This window comes from Pyxicephalus adspersus, chromosome 1, assembly GCF_032062135.1.
Source record: "Pyxicephalus adspersus chromosome 1, UCB_Pads_2.0, whole genome shotgun sequence".
NCBI lineage: Eukaryota > Metazoa > Chordata > Amphibia > Anura > Pyxicephalidae > Pyxicephalus > Pyxicephalus adspersus.
The window spans coordinates 24,402,132-24,422,547 of record NC_092858.1 but is presented as its reverse complement, the minus strand read 5'-3'; the positions used below and the strand labels follow the sequence as shown (position 1 = coordinate 24,422,547).

The window sequence follows — 20,416 nt, the reverse complement described above, 5'->3', positions numbered from 1 at the left end:
TGAGCCAAAGGACTAGGAGAGGAGAATTTAGGGAAATCTTGTCTCCAAATGCAATGCATAGGCATATTTCTTTATGTGCACCATAGGTGATTTAAGATTGGCTCATGCTGCTTGAATCCATTGTTTTCTCTCCTTTTTGCTGAAACTGCTGAGATTAAAACTCTTTTTGTAGGTTTTCAACACTTGCAAATGCTAAATAATTTACTCATATGTAGCTTTATTGTCAGACATTGTTTAGATCAGTTGTATTTGTTGTCAGTGGTACAGAAGAAGATGGGGTCCTCATGAACATAAACCAGTAGATTTGTCAAATTTGTATAGCTGTCTATTAGGAGTTCCTTGTTTTGAGGGCACAAGTAGAGACACAGTTCACTGTAAAAACTCCTGTTCATTGTAATTTTACTTTTAAGTGCACCATGTTCTGAAAATAGTGACACCACATAGTGCTAATAGAAAATGTGCTGGTTCTATTTTTATAGCAATTAAGCATGATAGAAGTATGGCTGATCCCAAAAAATAGCTTTCTGTGCTGTGAGAAAATGACAAATACACTTTAAAGTAATGGCTGCATTATAGTCTCATAAACCTGCATAAGACATTATATTTGGCTTGTTTCTTTACTAACTTGTCAGATATCACTTAGTTTGTGAACAAACTGTTCTGAAATATTAATGCATGAAAGCGAAGTCGGCAATCTCCGCCGTGGCACTGATTAAAGGCGTCAGCTTAAGTAAGTGTGATGGTGCATTTCAGGAGAGAGAAGCTAGCCCCAGTCTAGCACAAACACACAGCAAGAATGACAAAATGAATCAGTTCTGTTTGGTCTGGTGGTAGAAAGGTAGGACAGGATTTTCCAGAATGCAGCTATATGTCTGCTCGCTGCTTTATGACCTTGAAAAAGAATTCTTTATCCTTACCTCTTGTGTACACCTAAATGAATATTGATGGTGCCTTTCTGAAAGTGTGCTGATAGACAAAGCCTCAGCCGTGTGTCTAGCCAAGCATGGTTCCCCGTGATTTACCTGCGAAAGGTCTTTTTTCTGGACTCCTCAGTGCTTTTATATACTGATATGTTCTACCTCAACTGGTAAATCTTTTAAATAGTTTGCAGGGTAGGATTGATTTACAGTGATTCTGGAGTCTATTTATATGTTTTCAGACTCAACTTTAACCTAAAAGTCAGAAAATCTCCTGGGTAAACCTTTTGTGACATTTTATTGTTATTATTATTATTATTAATAAACAGGATTTATATAGCATCAATAAATTATGCAGTGCTGTACAATAAATAAGGGTCAAATAGGACGAGGAAGACATTTATAATTAACCTGTGTGAATAAAGAGTCATTAGTTCTAGAATGCCTCCACCATATACTATTATTGATACAATAGGTGGAGGATAATGGTGGTGGTAAGATTTTTGAAATACCATATACCTGACCTTTATTATTTGGAACTCTGACATGTATCTTCTGATATCCCTATAAAATGGCAGGTTACTCTCTGGTACCACCTATATATCAATTAGATTAGAGTTGAATTGATTAGAGAAGCATACAAAACTGGACTGGATCTGGGTGAATGGACTGTGTGCAGTTTACCAGAATTTTGGTATGCAGAAAAAAAAAATGATGGCTCATTCTTGCCTGGTCTAGAGAATAATATGAATGGTAATGACACAAAAGTCATTTCTGGGCAGACTGACAGCATTAGCAGTAATGAGATGGTTACCTCTTGATAAGTCACTGGCCTTCAATAAAATATATGTGGCTTTGATTTGGAGCCTGGGGTGGCAACTAGTATAATACATGGACTGAACGGCAAGGCTATGTACACACGTCAGATGGTTCTCAGGCGATACTAGCCACAGGGCTCGACTCTGATGTGAACAGAGTCCGTCCAATGTCGTTCATGGATCCGTTCTGGTGAATCCATGAACGATAGAAGACAAACAACTGCAATAGAAGTGAAGAAACGAGAGCACAGTGGGGTGCTGCTTGCTCGTTCTTCTCTTTCCAAAGAGCAGAACGGCGCTGTATGTACAGCGCTCCTTCATTCATCTTTTGGACATTTGTTGTTGGAAATGATTGCGAAAGATCCTTTCCAACAACAAAACACTAGTGTATGTACCTATCCTGAGAATGGTATGTTTTACATATTGAGAACTAGAACACACACTGGTGAATATTTCTGCTTCCCCTCTGCAAAGTTCACCAATGTCCACTACACAATAGACTACACAATGTGAATCACAGTGTGATTTTTACCTTCACATAGGTTGTACCTTGCTAACATAGTTTTAGAAATATGTTGTATTTGATGATTGCTAAAATTTAAATTCATTCCTTTAACATATGCATTAAACTATGGAGGTAAACACATTTTAGATATCTAACCAAATAACCATAACCAGGTAGTAGAGATTTACAGGCCCTAATGTTTACTTTGGTATCAAAAATAGATGCTTCGGAGAACACATTAACTTTATATATAAGTATTTAGTAAGTCGTTTAGGAAGGATTTTCCTTGAGATCAGCAAGTTTATTGCAGTAAATCATTCCTTTAAACTATTATGTTCCCTCTAATGTACTTTCAGGATGCACACAGAAGTCCTAGTTGCTATTTTAGGCATATTTTAACTTGTGGATAAATAGGCCTTGTCAGGTTGGTATTGTGGCCATGGTTAATGCATATTTGAAGCACAGCAATCTTATTAGCAGTGCTGTCAATGTAAAGAACACTCCATTTCCCGTGCTTTCTGTAATAACCTTCCCGTGTTACGCTAAGGTAACTCCCATAATCAGAGTATATTGTCAGTTCTCCTAGCCTGGGCAAGCATGAAATGAAAAGCTTGTTTATATTGATCTATTTTTTCCTTCAGTGTGTCCTTGATGCCTTTTCTTAGTGACAAACAGCTAGTGGGTTTGTGTGTCCATTTTCTTATCGATGAATGAAGAACCTTTAATGCGGGAGCTTCACTGCACATCATCCCTAAAATAAGTTACAAACAAGTTTTAATATAAGATTGCCCATGTCTATACTTTGTTTTTAGTATGCTTGTAATATAAGATGGGTTTCAGTATTTAACCAAATCCCAAGGTTGTTTGTAAAATGGCAAAATCGTTGTGATATAGAACAGACTTTCACTTCTCCAATGCCCATAGATCTGTGCAGTCCACAAGGCAACCTAGACAGTGGCCCTGATTTAATAAAGCTCTCCGGGGCCTGGAGAGGATACACTTTCATCAGTGAAGCTGGGTGATCTAGCAAACCTGGAATGGATCTGGTCCAGGATTCAAAATATATGCTAGCAAATGACACTGAATAAATCTATTCCAGGTTTGCTGGATCACCCAGCTTCACTGATGAAAGTGTATCCTCTCCAGCCTTTGAGAGCTTTAATAAATCAGACCCTGTGTGTGACCAGTGGGCCAATCTCCATGCTGTTGCTGTAGACCAGGGTGCCAGTTCAAACATTGCCAACGACTTTGCTTCTCTGTGTATTGCAATCTTTATCAATGTAAACTGAAGGAATGGAAACCAAAGCCACTCTCTTGTCCAGGGCCTCCTTCTGAAGTTTTGGATTTTCTGTATTGTTTTTAAACTGTATTTATGAAGAGCCAACTTATTACGCAGTGCTGTGAATTTAATAGTGGCTGCAAATAACCGACACAAGCAATGACACAGGAGGAGAGGACCCTGCCCCAAAGGGCAATCTAAGAGGTGGGGGAAGTAAAGTTTTTATTACTGTCACACTTCGGCTTGTATTGGTGATCTTTGTTAACAAAACAGGGTCAAGGCAAATTATTGAAGAGGTGCCTAGGGACAAAAAAAGAGCACAGATGGTAAAAAATAATCTATCAGAATTTTAACCCTTTCTGGCTATTAAAAATGACAAAAATAAAGTTGCCTATATATATATCCTTTAGATATACTTAGCCCAAAGCTGAAATAAGAGATATGATTCAGGATACACTCAGAAATCTGGCTTGCCTTAAATTGATTTTGTTCCCTCAGAGTGCTTGTTAAAGAATGTATATGTGATTATTACCCATGAATGTCATCACTCGTTCTCTTATCCTGGAAAGCATGTCATCAACACTGTTCTGTGGATTTTTGCAGTGCTTTATGGACGATACGAAGTGCTGCTTTTAAAAGGGAGAATCTCCTCTAATATATATTTTTTGGGACTTTTGTCAGAGGTGTTCATTTAACACATACCTATGATGATCGTCACATCTTGAATGAATTGCCCATTTGTACTTTACTCATGCAGTGTTGCCTATGATGGTCATATCAATAGCAGAATCAGTAAGTTCCATATACAAAAAAAAAGTAAAGAAATGAAGTTCCATTGAAGTAGATTTCCAGATGTTTGGAAACATTAGGATTTCCTGTCAGTACATTTAGGTAACACTATGATGAGGTTAACTTTCCATCCTGCCAGCCTTTTCTAGAGATGAAAGCCAGCTTTCCATAAACGGCCTTATCGTCAAATTCAAAGTGGTGTGGCGGAATCAGACAGAAAACTGAATGCTCGTCTTGGTAAATAGACTGTCTATTACATTCCTGCGCCATCTTGGTTACAACTGTATTTAGTAAATATTCTCTCTTAGATAATTGTAGTTCTTGTGTTGCATTAAAATCAATACTGAAGTATTCATTTAACTACCCTTTATCCCTATAACTGAATGGTATTTAAATGTAATAATTCGGCATTTCCGATATAGCCAGTCTGTTTACTGTGACCTATATAGAAGTGAAAAAAACACATTTCTGTATCATGTGGAATATGGCCACAAACAACCTCTATTATTCTTTTCCTCAGAAATCATAATTAGTCACTGATAAACAGTCTCAGTTGAATGCAATTTTTGTATATGACAAACTAGTTGAGGTTGCTTTGGATTGTAGATCAGCTCTGGGAGGTGCTGGATAGTGGGCAAATTGTAAAACTTAAAAATGGTTCTGTGAATCCCATAGAAGTTTTACTGTGATGTTGTCAGTTCAATTTTAAGCTTTTAATAGGAAAATTCCTGGGGTTCCCAATATAAATTCTGTATAATAAGCATAATAAACATCTTAAGACCAAGTGTGGATCACTCTATATACAGGAGGCTAGTTCAAACAGAACTAAAGTTCCACTTTTAAAAACTCTGGATCATGCAGGGCATTTTTGCAGAAAGAGAGAGGCGATGTCCCTTCTGCAATAAGTATTCTTATCTGCCGGAGAACTCTGAACTGTCAAAAACACTGAGATGGGCATGCCAGTATCCTGGCAATCCCAGGTTGCCTTCACTTAGTGGGACTAAATGAACTACCGCACACCTACACCTTTCATCCCAGCCCTGCCAATCAAAATATCTAAGAAGGTAAAAAATGATCTGCACCTTGGCACAGATTGGGATAGGGTTTAGTTCTACTTTAATATGGGTATCACAGACCATGCTAAAAATATAGCAAATTCTATATATATATATATATATATATATATATATATACATATCAATAAATGTGTTGTAATTGCTGTTTTTATTGTTTTATTTGTCAATACCTCTAGATCACTATTAGGGCCATATTTAGCATAAGCCCCCCATGGATCTGTGCCTAGAAAAGCAGAACCTATAAAAGAATCTGAGGGAGTAGGCATGCTGCAGGAGGAAACGTTATGTGTATGATGGGAATAAAAACCAGCTACAGAGCTTAGGGGGTAGGTTTATGATAGGGCCAACTACAGCAACAGATTTGAGAGGGTAGGTTTGTAGAAAAAAAAACTGCATCAACAAACCCAAGGTAGGTAAAAAGTAAAGCCAGGTCGAGCAACAGATCCTATTGAGTAGGGGTGCCCACACTTTTTTGACTTGCAAGCTACTTTTAAAATGACCAAGTCTAAATGATCTACCAACAATAAAAACTTGGACTTAATAACTCTTGTGCGCAGTAGATTTTATTTTGAAAAGCAGGGCTCAGCGATCTACTCGCGTTGCCTTTTCAATCTACCGGTAGATTGCGATTCACCTTTTGGGCACCCCTGCTATAGAGGATAGGGTAGAGTAAGAGCCACTTCTAGGAGCACAACTGTTGGGGTATAGTTGGAGCAGCAATATAACCAATAGGTTTGGAATATGATAGGGGTCATTTCCAGCAGAAAAACTGAAATTAGGTGGTAAATTAGAAGGCATTTCCGGCAGCAGAACTAGTAGGAGATAGGAGGTGTGGTCAGACCACATGCAGCAGTAAAACGAAAAGGGTTTGGGTAAAGTAGGAGCCATTTCCAACATCTAGACTAAAGGGGAATAGGTGCCACGTTGAGCAGTCACGTAACTCTTTATAAATAAAGGAGTATCTAGTCATATTTACATTCTTCAAGATCTAAAATTATAGACTATGATCCCAGTTTGAAAAACGATTACTCCTGCTTCTTTTTTGTTAATAAAATGAAGTGAATGGTCAGTTATTAGTATGTACCTAGGCCAGCTGGAATTCAAAGCGTGGCCACCAAACATGGTGAGATTTGGCCTGCCATCCTAGCTCACTCATGAAAGCCCTCTAAAGATATTGCTTTTTATGTGGATATGGTCAATTTGCACAAATTCAGAGGTTTGGTATCCATGCCAGACCTTTGTTCTGTGTATATCCATTCACAAGTAAGGAGCTGCCAGCAACCAGGATTTCCATTCCTTCTCTCTACGTAGTATCTAAAAAAATGCTGAATGACTGAGGGAAATGTCTGATCTGCCACACAATCCGATCATTAACCAAAAACGTCTTAAATCAGCATTGATATTATTACTGGTTCCATTCATTTCACTATTTGCCTTTTTTTTTTATATAGTAAACTGTCAGTGGTGCGGTGGTTAACTTTCTGCTGTACGTTTGCATGTTATGTTTAAGAGTTTACAGGGTTATAAAACAAGATGGGGAAAAGAAAGCAAAGTAGCTCTGTAACTGGCGTTTGATTTGTGGCGTGCTAAAGTCGTTTTTGTGGGAGGACAGTCTTTACAAGCCATGTAATGAGACCGCCCCTGGGAGACCTCATTCCTCCCGTGCTGCTTATATTGATTAATGTGACCTTAATTCATAAAAGATCCTCTAGTCAAGCCGTTCATTTAGATAAACGTTTATTTCATACCTTTGAAAAACAGCCTAGACTCATTCTTTCAGAGACTGCTATTTAAAAATCAATTTTACTGAAATAAACTGTGTTTGATTGAGACGGTTTAATATACAGTAGCTGTATGGGCAGGCAGCCTAAGAAGGCAATAAGGTTTATGCAATATTGAGGTAGAAGTAACAATAAAAGAGATTTTAAAAGTGGGTGTATAATATAGGTATGTATATTATTTAATTAGTTTTAAAGGATTTAACAACATTCCAACCGTTGGATCAATGTTCTTTCTGATTTATTTATAAAATTTACCAGGATTATGTGTAGCAATTATTTGGGCATATAATGCTGATCGATGCTTTTATTACTTTTTTTTATTAACTACCAAGATTATCATCAGAGGGTTATGATGAATTTAGATAAATCATTTTTTTATTTCCAATTACCTTGTATCTTCTTAGTTTTAAATCAGGTTTTATAAAAAGTGAAATGTTTTAGGTTTTCAAATGTTTTAGGTTAACGTTGGCTCTGTTTTTGACTAACGTATCTTTTTTTTTTATTTTTACACCAAAGGCACGGATGAAGATGTCATGAAATCAAAGAAGACTTTCCGAAGCCAGGCCATTGTTAATCAAAATGCCGAAACTGAACTAATGCTGGAAGGGGATGATGATACTGTCAGTCTGCTTCAAGAAAAGGAAATCGACAACCTTGCAGGTAGGCCGTCTTTTTCACATTAACAAATAGCCATAGAAAGCAATTTCAGATTCTTGTGGGAAGAAGTTTTCACACTGTTAATATATAAAATAGTTTGACGTGTTTGGTTGCAGAGGGAACAGAGTGATGCCAGTTCATTTACCTCTGTATTTATCTCATACTGATTATTTGTTTGCAAAAGGTGATCATTCACATGTAGTAGGATCATATGCTATTCTTATTTAAAATATATCACACAGTACTCTGATATGCACATTAAAAGCCCTCATTGCATGGAACTTCAAGCCTATGGGAGGTAAAAAGGCTTCCCTGTAATTTACTCCCTGGCCCGTTCAAAGTTGGCCTTTGTTTGCAATGTGTGCATTTGGAGATTATTATTATTATTATTACACAGTATTTATATAGCGCCATCATATTACACAACTCTGTACAAAGTCCATAGTCATGTCACTAGCTGTCACTAGTAGCTCACAATCTAAAGTCCCTACCATAGTCCTATGTCAATATTGTAGTCCAAGGTCAATTTTGGGGGGAAGCTAATTAACCTCACTGCATGTTTTTTGGGATGTGGGAGGAAACCCACGCAGTCACGGGGAGAACCTGCAAACTCCATGCAGATAGTGTCCAGAGTGTCCATGGAGATAGTATCCAAAGGCCAGAGTGCTAACCACTGAGCCACAGATTAAGTCCATTTAGAAAGCAATTTTGGCCCAATTCATAAGAATCTGAAGATGGGAAATGATCTCTTTCACAGATCAAATAAGTCCAAATAGGCCTGGGTATAAGATAAACGAACTATAATATGTCTTTATCTAGAACAAACTCATGACAAGCACTGAACCATCCCAACACCCTCTTCATCTCTCATGTTCTCTATACACAGTGTATGAGTGCCATGTGTCGTACACCAACCATGTTCATTATGTTTTTGCGTTTCATCCAAAGGAAAAAGTGGAAACATTGGAAAGAGATAAAAAAAATAAAGTTTCAGATTTAAATATTTCTGTTTCAGCTTTAGCCCTTTTGGTCCCCAGACTGTTTACATCAAGAGGCAAGTTTGGTAGTATTTTAGAGAATTTTTTTATATTACCGTAGTGCTATGACAATCATTTTCCCAATCAAATTAATAACCATTTAACAGTCTGTTGTGATACCAGTTATTGTTACTGTCCCTGAAGTACAACTAACTTTTCCTCAATGTAACTCCTTGTAAATTGTCTAACATCTGCTAGCCTAATGTATTTTAGAAAATGAGAAAATACCTTATTTAACAATAATGTGTTTAATTTAAAGATTTATTGCCAGGTAATGATTGTTTCAGGGGTTAAATCATTGTCACCTAATGGTACAAATGTACCAGCTGCCCCCCCATGGATAATACTGTGTAGACACATGATTGTAGTCTTGTGATCAGTAGTTTCCTTTGGTCTGGCTGTATAACCCTTTCCCTCGGATTAAAGAAAAGTGTTATTTATCATTCTACCAATAAATTATTGTCAAGTCATGACAATCAGTAAGACCTAAATCACTGCTTGGTTTTGGATCTGGTAACACCTTTACACTTTAGTTCCCTTTGCATACTGTACTCAAAGGAGTCCTAAAAAAGCTGATTATTTTGTGTATATACATAAATACATCAATAAGATGTTTACTTATATTATTATTTGTTTTTATGTTACCCCGTGCACAAATAAAAGCCCTTCAATCTAATAAAAGTTAGGCTGGGGTATTTAGCACAAAATGTTTTCTCTGCTGAATGGAGCAAGGAGATTCCTCTATTAGTGCATGTTAATGTGACTTAACCAGATCACATGATTGGGTTCTCTTTTGGAACCATTGATCAAGGAGAACTGCATATACCTGTTTAACCCTTGGAGTTCCAGCCAAAAAACAGTACACCTGAATAATATACAGGAAGTATTTCTACATGTGTCAGCTATTCATCAGGAGATATGAACAGTACACTTATAGATGCATTTGTTATTGCACACACAACAAATCAGAAGTATGACCGTGGTATACAGTGCTTTAGCACATTTTGCTACCCTTGGTTTAAGGTGTTGCCCAGTAATACCTTGTTGAAGTATTTTTAGACATTTTACTGCACTTGAAGCAGGATTTAAAAATCGCACCAGATGAAGTATGTATGTTTCCTTGTTCAAAAATGAACTATTAGTGTATATTTGAAAAATATACCACGCAGAACATTTTTGTCATAAGCTGAAAAGAGGACACCTCCTGCCATGATGACAAGAAATGAATTATTATCCTACTGTGAGGACCTGACATCCATACATGCTGTACTGAGATCTGTGTTAGTCTGGAAAAGACACCATATCAGATTTGCATTATACAGCATTTTTTATTTTCCAGAATTTTCAGTTCTGGTCATGTGATTACATTTGCCATTCTTACATATGTATTTTGGGTTTTTCATTTCTGTTTTAGTTGTTTGAACACTTTTAAGTTGCAAAGTTCATGAACAAAACATTTCTCACATGCACGTTTTTTCTCCTGTGAATTGTGCTGCACGATCAAGGTTATCTTCATTTTCAGTTTTCATCGAGTGAAGGGGGTAGATGGTATTTTTTTGTGTATGTAAACATGGCTCTTTCAGGGTTCTGTCAGGACAGCATATTACATTTTTCTTGCTGGTGACACACTGCTTCCTGGCACTATTTTCCACACTTTTTTTTTTTTTTTTTACAAAACTATTTTTTATTTGGCTTCCTTTGTTTCTTCACATGATGTTATCCCTTAGGTTCTCGTGTGAATGAAAATATGTAGAAATTTGACAGAAACACATTATCTTAAAAGCAGCCAGCTATGACTTTCTAGGATTGCAAAAATCTTTGCAAGTATGGTAAGTTCAGCAGCATTCTGTACATTGTATACCCAATCCTCCCAGAAATCTGATTTCCCATTTATTGTGATTGGCTTTATCATTTCTGCTCAGGGTCATTCACTTTATCCAATGGTTGAACTAATCATATGGGTGTAATAGGCAAAGCCCCCCGGCATTCCCACTTCTTTCAGTCTATGGTAATGAATGCAGTGGCCCCTCCCAGTGCTTAGCAGAAATAGATCAAACTACAACAAAGATAGTTGAAATTTTTTAAATGTATGTAAATTATTCATTTTTATTTGTCCTAAAATTAAACTTTCCCATTAGTGAACTGTGATAAAAAAAACCACATGCTTCAATGATCTCCAGTGCTGTGTCTGGAATAAAAACTATATTACACCATGATATCCATCCCAATCACTGTCTTATGTGAAATAGTACAGTGTAATTTTAAATTTTTTGGATTATTTTAATTCAAAACTTTCATCCCACAGCCCTGAAGAAGAGAGAGTTTCTTTATTTTCTTTTACCTCTGAACACATTTGCTTTTTCTGTGTTTAATCAAAATAATACGTTTTACTGAAACTGGTATACATAGTGGTGTGTCCATATTTTTACGATATTGTCTCCAAGCATTGGACGCTAAGGTACAGATCTAGACAGCTGTCATTAAAATAGTAGATGGGTTTTAGGTGAGGCTGCAGTTCATAAGTAAAGGAGAGCCTGCTGATTAATGTGAATGTAAGTGTCTTTGTCATAATGGTGCAGGACTTCACTGTGACAAGGAGAGATACAGCGCCAGAAATTATTCCTTACCTGGGATCCCACAAGGCCTCTACATATTTAGAACATTTCTGTAAGTGGAGCAGAAAAGCCAGCCTACATAACACTGTGTTATATAAGAACGGATATTTATAGCCACATCTTGGGCTCATTGCAGATTTCTTGCTGCTTATAAAACAGAAATACACCAGTCTCAAAAATTAATGGATTGCAATGTATTTTTATTGTATGAGTCTAAAAACTGCAGCCTGGTAGGTAAGTGGTTACATCTTCATCAGTGCATGAGGTTTTCCATTGCATGAATTGAAACAGCCCAGGGTATCTATACCTCTTCACTGACCAAGCCAGAGAGACGAAACTTATTGAGCAGATAGATGTTGAACTTTAGGTTGGAAAGCATCCCATAGATTTGAGACAAGTTTGCCTAATATTAATGATTATAGAAGGAGTTAGTTGTCTGTGTGTTGTGTGATCTCTGCACATACCCTAAGCCCATGCCCAGCTCATTTTTTATGCCTCCCCTGCCAAACAATAATAACCTCTCCATGCTCTGCCTCGTGGTTTAATGCCCAGGGAATTTCGATGTTCACCAATGTATTCACATTTATGTCACAAACATTAAAATTAAACAAAACAAACATTTTTTGGCTGTTGGATTTCATGTTTACTGACCATTGCAAGTTCCTGGACGCCTGCCAAAAACAAAGGTAAGATAAATACGTTTCCTGAAAAACTTCCTGGAAATTCATACAATACTAGTGACTCCTGCAGCACAATCCCTTTTTTTAGGTAATTCATAGTCATATTACCATATTTCATATGAACACAAGTTTTGTAGGTGGCATCATGTGGGATTACCTGCTAAATGAGAAGGAAAAATACCGTATTTGTAAAACTACACAAAGTTATCATATATATTTTTTTCATTTTTTTAATAATAAGTTGTTGAGTATTGGTCAATGATTAGAAGTGCAAAGAAGAGTCTTATACTTTTTAATTTTAAATGATTTCACTGCAACTGTACACTACATTCACGTAACAAAAATGTTAACATGGCTTCTTTCAATTTTGCAAAACTACAAATAGTAACTTGCAATGTGTGTTAAAGGCAAACATTTTGTTCACCAGGCCCAAACTGGTGACATTAAACACAGAAAATCTTGTTACCTTTTGGATTATACAGCAAGATCTTTACTTCTGGGTCACTGGCTCTGCATCTGTCATACACTCAGTGCTGTGCTTGTGTTCCCATCTCCCCTTCTTCACAAAGCCAGCCTGGTGCTGCACAATTTCTTTGGATGTCTTGTGTAAAGGTTATATTTGGGATGGAGAATTAAGTTAAAAGGACAATTGCATCTTTGTGCTAAATTAAATATTCAAAGGCATGTGTCAGTATAATATATTTCTTCATCATGTTATTGATAACTGCCACACTTTTGTTGGTGTTGTTCTGCCCCCACCCCTCCAGCATGTTAGGTGTACTATCTACCTTCAAGTAGACCCAGAGGAGTAAACTACCCCAGCAAACAGAAAGATCTGCAAGCCCAAAATCTATTCTGAATATTGTTTATTAACACTTCATACTTTTATATTTTATGCATTAGGGTAAGACAAGGGCAACATGGTGGACTCTATGTGATTGTTCAGTTGTAGGGGCTATTTCAGACCGGTTGTTGTTCCCTAGTCCTGTGCAGAACTGAGTCCTTGCAATGCAATTTGCATTTCCAGGTGCACAGCAGCAATGTGCTGTAATTTGGGAGAGCCCCTCACAAAGTTTTGCACTGTAGGTGTGGAGGAGCCTAAAGAATTCTGCGCCCAATTGATTTATTTAGGGCCATTTCAGTCCTGCAGTGAGCCACAGCTCAACTGCTGTCCCAGTTGGTTCTATTTAAATTAATAGGAGAGGGTGGGAGTTTTATTGAGATGTTCAGTTACTTGAGTAGAGTGTAGGGTTCCAACACCATCAAGTACATAGCTAATGATTGGAAATAGAATGCTGGTGCGAGGTAAATACAAAATAATGAAAAAGGCTCTTTAGCTTCCTGTGATTGTAGTGGTTTGGAGTGGAGCACTTTTATTCTCAACCATCACTATGCTAACATGACTGAAAATCACCTACCCAGCTACCACAAACAGATCTCTAGATTGATCTCCTAATTGTGATTGCAGAAATGTACCTTGCATGATTTTGGAACAAAGGTGCCACATTCAGAATCCATTTATTTTTTAAATATCACTTTGGGTAAACCATCCCTTTAGGATAGTTTTAGATCTTCCCGTTTTTCTAGTTTAAATATGTTTTCAAGCTATTTTTATACTGAAAATGTATCCTTAACACAAGAGTTAGGCAGAGTATATACAATGCTACATCCCACATTGTAACTCTGTACATGTAACATTGTAACATGGAACTGTGACACCATGCTGAGAGAGAAGGTTTTGTAAATATATATATTTTATCTTCTCTTACTCTTGAAAACTTGTTAACTTGCTAGGAGGAAAGATCTGTTAAGTGACAACACAGAAAATGTGCAAAATTTTGGTTATACCTTATGTAAACATTTTAATATGGGATCTGAGGAGAGCAGAGCATCTCCCAGAGGGGATTATAACATAATCCTCTCTCTGTAGCTGGAGTGGATTAACTTCACATTCTCACAGGGGTTTGTATGCTCCTTTTGACTGCAACAAGACGTCCTTCCTCCCTAGACATGCTGTCCCTGTGTGATTCCCTGCACACCACACCACAATGATACAACTATACTACATACAGGCTTGTCACATTACTACAATCCCACTTGGAGGGAATAATCTCACTGTATTAAGGAGATGTTCTGCCTTTGTTCCCATTAAATCCACACAATGTGATTCGGATAAATTGAAAATTCTATAGATATATTTTGTAATGAGGATAGTTACTGTAGAAGAAAAGAAGACTTAGACATTAGATGCTGGTTGGATGTGCAGATTTAACTCCATATGATTGCTGCATGCTCATATAGCCAGGAAATACATGTGGATGCATATGAAGATGCCAGCATGTCTGACCCTGACCTATTGGAGGCAATAGCAGCCCAGCCTTGTCACCCATTACTTGTTAAGGCTTCCCCCCTGAATTCCCCATCACTGATCATGTCTACTTTCCAACCTGCACTGGTAGATGTCATCTAGTTTTTCCAATTCTGTATACTGACTTGCAGCATGACATGGAGAAGACCAGCAAACAACAAGAAACTAGTGCCACTTATATCTGCCAATCAGAGGTCCTGATTTGGTATTTTGCCCACCATAACCCAAGTCTGATCATTGTATGTTCCTGTAATGAGCACACAGTTATTTCACATGATTTAACAGGAATGTAAAAGCCGCAAAAATCAAACTGAAAAGTGAAGCTGGGTGCCCATTTTAAAGTGAAAGCTGATTGGTTGAGAGTTTTCTTTACTGACCGCTCATAGCCCTTACAGGGCAGCTGGGGACCAGGCTGTAGATTGGTAGAAGGGTTCATGGAAGGGCAAAGACAGCCTTGGCACTGTGTATAGAGGATGAATAGAACCATATGATGTGCTTCATGTACCCAGGGTTACCATTGTGCCAATGTTGTCCTTATGTGGTCACCATCAGTCCCCATGCCATCCTATGCAGGATGCAGTGTGACAGCTGTCAGCCGGTAAATGGCCAGTGTATGCCAGCGGCGCCATGGTATATGCTGGCACTTGTCATGTAATGTCACTCCTCACCTATGGCACACAGCAGATGGGGGGGAGGCTGATGGATAATAATCCTCTGCCATTTATCCCCAGTCTGCAGGATCTTGCATGGCTTGTTAGCATCACCTATTCTGTACCAGTGTCACCCGAATCTGCCAAGCAACACGTGTGCTGTGTATCCAGAATAAAGAACCCATCATTTCCTATAAGCAGGGAGGATCGGGGGTTCATTCATCCAGACTGGGTGCCCAATACCCCTGATAGGTGCCTACTATACCTACAGCCCTTAAACATGAATCTATAGAAATATATACAGCAAAGGTATTTCAATTAAATAAAACCAGTTTATTCTAGAGACCGAATCCTAAACTATCATATTTATTTTATTTCACCCTTACCTCACATTCATCCCATGTGTCTTGCATACAGATATCAGCGAATGTCTGATCTGATTGCCAGCTAAAACTAAACAGAATGAGCATTACTAATTTCTACAGACCTGGTGTAAGATCACAGACATCTCAACAAAAGGATTCATAGACAGGTCCGCTTTCTATTGGCTATTTAATGAAATGTGGATTTTTTCTACATACATGCACCATGTATAAAATCGTGTTATTTAGAGAGGCCATACACAGAATATTGTGTAATTATAAGGTGAAGAGTTTACTCATCATTTACAGGACATTTCCTATTAAATCTCAGATAAAAACTCACACGTGTCTTGTATATTGTCATGTAATGTCCATTGTCCTCTCCCACCTCTACCTATTATCCTGATCTATAATATATTCATAAAATCTATTTGTACATTGCTGTGCAGTGTGTTACATATGTTTCCACTCTGTGATACTAAAAAAAGGCATAATATAGCTATATATACAGGGATGAATTGATACAGATTCCTACTTGTATGTATGTATAAATATATTTAGCGTAGCTTTCGTAGAAGATTTGATTTGGGCTGTTTAGTAAATGATCATTTCCATCACCATGCAACTTTCTAATACATTGTTACAAGTGAGAAGGATTTATTGTGAGCTTTTATGGGCAGAGAGTTGTATAGAAGTTTTGGTGTCCATGTATGCCAGCTACTAGACTGGCAGGTGCAGCATTCAGAGTGCTGTATAAATAAATCCCTAAATAATGCCAGATTCCAGACACACCATGTGTGATTTCTATACCCATTACACAACTCAATTTACTATATTTCGTCTTATTAATAGAATCCTATATGTTGTAGCACTGACATGTATGTTGTAATATGTTACTTGAATAATCCTAATACATAATGATAATCAGGAAACTAACAGACTAATGTGAGTTCCCAGTCTGTGCCCAGCAAGCTGAGGATGGCAGCCCTGGGGAGCCCCCTGGTCCTGAATGGAGATGTGTGAGCCTTGATGTCTGTCTTGTGTTACAGGTCCAGTGGTGCTGAGCACCCCAGCACAGCTCATTGCACCCATCGTGGTTGCTAAAGGCACCCTGTCCATCACCACCACCGAAATCTACTTTGAGGTAGATGAAGAAGACCCCAGCTTCAAGAAGATCGACCCCAAAGTAAGTACCTGGCCTAAGTACACTTCTACATTGTGTTACTGTAACCCCACCATCTGAGGATATATGCTGAAGTCTATACAAAAAAGATTGTCACATGATCCCCACTAAGTAAAGACATTTTTATTAAATATAAATATAATATTATTTTATTATTACTATTAATACATCGGCTATATGCGATATTATTTTAGACATTAACCCTTATTTATGGTAACATTCCCATCTATTTATACTCCCAGTTGAACTGATTAATATTATAAAGTCCGCATTTTATTTGTGTCCTCAATATTTCAGATATTTTCCCGAGATCATGAAATGTATAACTTGTTCTTAAAAGCAGATAAACAGATCGATCTAAACCCTAGAAAATCAATACATTTCATGATATTGGAGCAAAACTCCTAAATATCACAAAGCCGTTAGTTATGTTAGTAACTATTTTTAAATCAGGAAAATATTTGAAGATTGTTTGGTTGTGCAAAATGGAAAAAAACTACTATTCGATATTTATTATTATTATTATTATTATTATTACATGTTACTACAGGTCAGGAAATATTTACCATAGTTATTATTAATATTATAACAATAGAATTACAGTAATAGAATTATCACAAAAAAATAGCCTGATGTTATATTTCCAGGGGCCGAATTCTGCTTTTAATATCACTAAACGGGAAATGAACAAATCATTCCTAATTTGTGATGATTTTTTGTCCTGAGGGCACTTTCTGTAGATTTTTGTTGGAATAAATTAGAAATTATTGAGGATCCTTATTTATACAGAGGATATTAAACACAAGGATCAGTGTAATTTGTGTTCACATATTGTATGTCTGTTTTAAACAACAATCTCCTTCCTAATCTATCAGCTCGTTCATCAGGTTTATATCAGAGACAAATGAAGCCACTAATTGTGACAATGACCCTGTGCACAGCTGGGAGTTATTGTTCTTCACTTTATAGGTTTGTGTACATGGCATTTCTGTAATTTGTTTCCTTTATTCTCTACACCATCAAGCAGAATATTTCTCCATTTTCTAAAAGTGAAAGTGAAACCCTCTTCATTTTAAAGAATTAAAAAAAATCACTAATTTAAGTTAGAAAAAAATGTATATTCTAAGGACTTTGTTAAAAATATATTCTTCATTTTTTGTCATAAAAAGGCCACTATATTTTAGGACATAAATTCCCTTGTTTTTTTATATATACAATTGTATTCGTTCATTCTGATAAAAAAAAACAGGTCGCTATATATTTGTGAAAATAATTGGATCTTTGATTATTTAAAATACTCAACTAATTTTGAAGTTAAAATAACACAACACAGTATTTTAGGTGATTTTTCAGCTTGTGATTAAATTAAAATACCTTCTTCATTTCGGATCAGAATAAGAACAAACCACGCCACTTTATCTTTTCAGGTCATTTATTATTAGCTTGTTATTAAATTAAAATTGGCAACAGTTTAAAATCTAAAATCACAGAAGTCATAAATCCAGTGTATCTCAAGTGCATTTTCAAATATATAGAATTCCAAGCGCCATCATATAAGCCAAAAAAAAATTCAAATTTCATTTGAATATATTTAAATAACATTTCAAGTATATTTATGGAATGTTAATTCTGAAACAGAAATGTAAACTTCCCAGTTCTGACACTTTTTGATATAGGACCGTGAGAAAAGCTAACCTTTCACAAATGGATCTTCATAGCAGATTCTGTTCTGTTTGTATCCAAAACGAAAACTTCACCAGATCACAGAACAATAAACAGCCACAAAGACACAAGATTCGGAGACAATGTAGAAAGAATAAGGAGTACACGGTTTTATTTGTTCGGGAGCTTGTCATCTGAATACTGACACGATTATAATCCAGAAGGAACCATTGATGGTCGGAAATGGAAATCGTGTTAATAAGAATTTTTAAAATAGGTCAGGCGGAAAAAGATTTCTTGTTTCGCTGCTCTGCAACCTTTCTTTGTTTAAATGGATAAAGTATATGTAAAAAATTGTATCCATCGATGGAAAGGATCGGTTTCATGTAACCGTTTCGTTGCCCTGCAATGGGCAGAGGCTTGCTGAGTGGCAGCGAAGGGGTTACAAGGTTTGTATTCCAGGTGAGAAGTGAATGAAGTGCGCTGTGTCCATCGGAGGTTTTAGAGCTTCTCCAGGCTCTTGGGGTTGGTGAGGATCTCTCGGGCCAGCCTCCAGGTCTGCTTGGCCGCGTTCTCCAGGGCGGAGTGGGGTTTGCCCTGGAAGAGGTCCAGGTTGGGCAGGAAATAGTGCGGGCACCTCCGGCACTGCAGGCAGGAGATGAGTTGCAGCAGGATGCCATTGAGCCGGTCCCCTAGGCACGACTCATCCCAGTCCGACTCCCTGGGGTGCTTCTCGCACTCATAGGAGACCAGAGTCTTCATGTGATAGTTATTGAGGGGCTGCCCGGGCAGTTCCAGGTGTCGGTCCCGGAGGGTCTTCAACAAGGACAGGCATTTCTTCCTACAGCCACCCAACTGCAGCCGGTTCTCGGCTTCTGCAAACTGCAGCACCCAGGCGTCACTCTCTGCGGAGCTCTGCTTGCCAGCCAGGGTATGGCACTCCTTGGAGAGCAAGTTGAAGCCCTCAGCCTTGACCTCAGCTACCCTATTGGGCCCTGGCCAGGGGATGTGGGGTAAGGGCCAGTGGGCAGCACTGCGGGGCCAGATGCCAGTGCATTTAAAGGCTGGTGTGATCTGCACCACATATCTGTCCCTGATCCTCAGCTTCACCTCGCTGGTGTCAGCCACCATCTTCACCACGTCCCGGTAGCTGCACTTATCCACCGCCTGGGCCACCAAGGTCTGGAACCTGGAGCGGATCTTCCTGGCAGACAGGTAGCCGGAGGCGGTGATGAATTCCACCCACAGGGACATGCTCCTCTTCCGGCCATCGCTCAGCTTCAGCACCGCACAGCCCGGCAGGGAGCCGTCATCTACAAAGTTGAAGACCCCCATTTGGTTGAGGTAGAGGACCACCTCAAACTCTGTGGGGGAGATGACCTCTAGGCCCTCGTAGCGGTTGTCCATCTCATTGAGGGAGCTGATGAATCGGGGCTCCTGCACCTCCACCTCCTTCAGCACGTCGGACACCACCTTGCACACCTCCCGGATGGTTTTGGCGATGGCCGCCTTCCTGGCCTGGCACTTCTCATTGTAGTACTTGTTCAGGTGGTAGACCAGCTTGGCCTGGGCGGCGATCATGTTGGGGCAGAGATCCGGGTTGTACACCGGAGTCTCGCAGTAAGCCGAGGGATCCAAGGCGGCTGCTGGGGAAGGAGCCAACTTTAAGGAGAAGAAGGGAGTCCAAGGCAAGAATGAGTGCGGCTACTGGGCCGGGCGGGGGGCTTCTCCAGGGTATGCTGGGGATAGCATGGAAGAATTGTGCCTGACAAATCCCCAGCCCCTCCTCCGGCAATGCTGAGAACAGGGGAGGGGGGCAGTAGTCCAAACTCAGTCCCGGATCTAGTGTGCACTAGTCCTGATCTCTCAGTGTCATCACACTGTCTATGGAGGAGGATGGTGGTGTGTATGGAGCCCCTCGTGTGAGAATTATAAAGGGAGGGCCAGGCAAGCGGCCAATCGCCAGCAGGAGAGTCTCCGCCTTCATCACAGAGCCGGATCACCCCCTCCCCAAAATCCCAGTGTATGGGGAGAGCT

At 38.6% G+C, this 20,416-nt stretch overlaps 2 protein-coding genes across 2 annotated transcripts in view; one reads left to right on the top strand and one right to left on the bottom strand.

The window, feature by feature from the left end:
• Positions 1–20,416, top strand: part of NBEA (neurobeachin) — a 371,654-nt gene that overhangs the window by 250,410 nt on the left and 100,828 nt on the right. The window contains exons 40-41 of the mRNA XM_072398659.1: positions 7,682–7,825; positions 16,584–16,720. Of these exons, the coding sequence (XP_072254760.1) occupies positions 7,682–7,825; positions 16,584–16,720 (281 nt within the window). The remainder of the gene's footprint in view (positions 1–7,681; positions 7,826–16,583; positions 16,721–20,416) is intronic.
• Positions 18,116–20,278, bottom strand: MAB21L1 (mab-21 like 1). Its single transcript, XM_072404217.1, has one exon. The coding sequence runs from the start codon at positions 19,958–19,960 to the stop codon at positions 18,881–18,883; it is 1,080 nt and encodes a 359-aa protein (XP_072260318.1). The 5' UTR covers positions 19,961–20,278; the 3' UTR covers positions 18,116–18,880.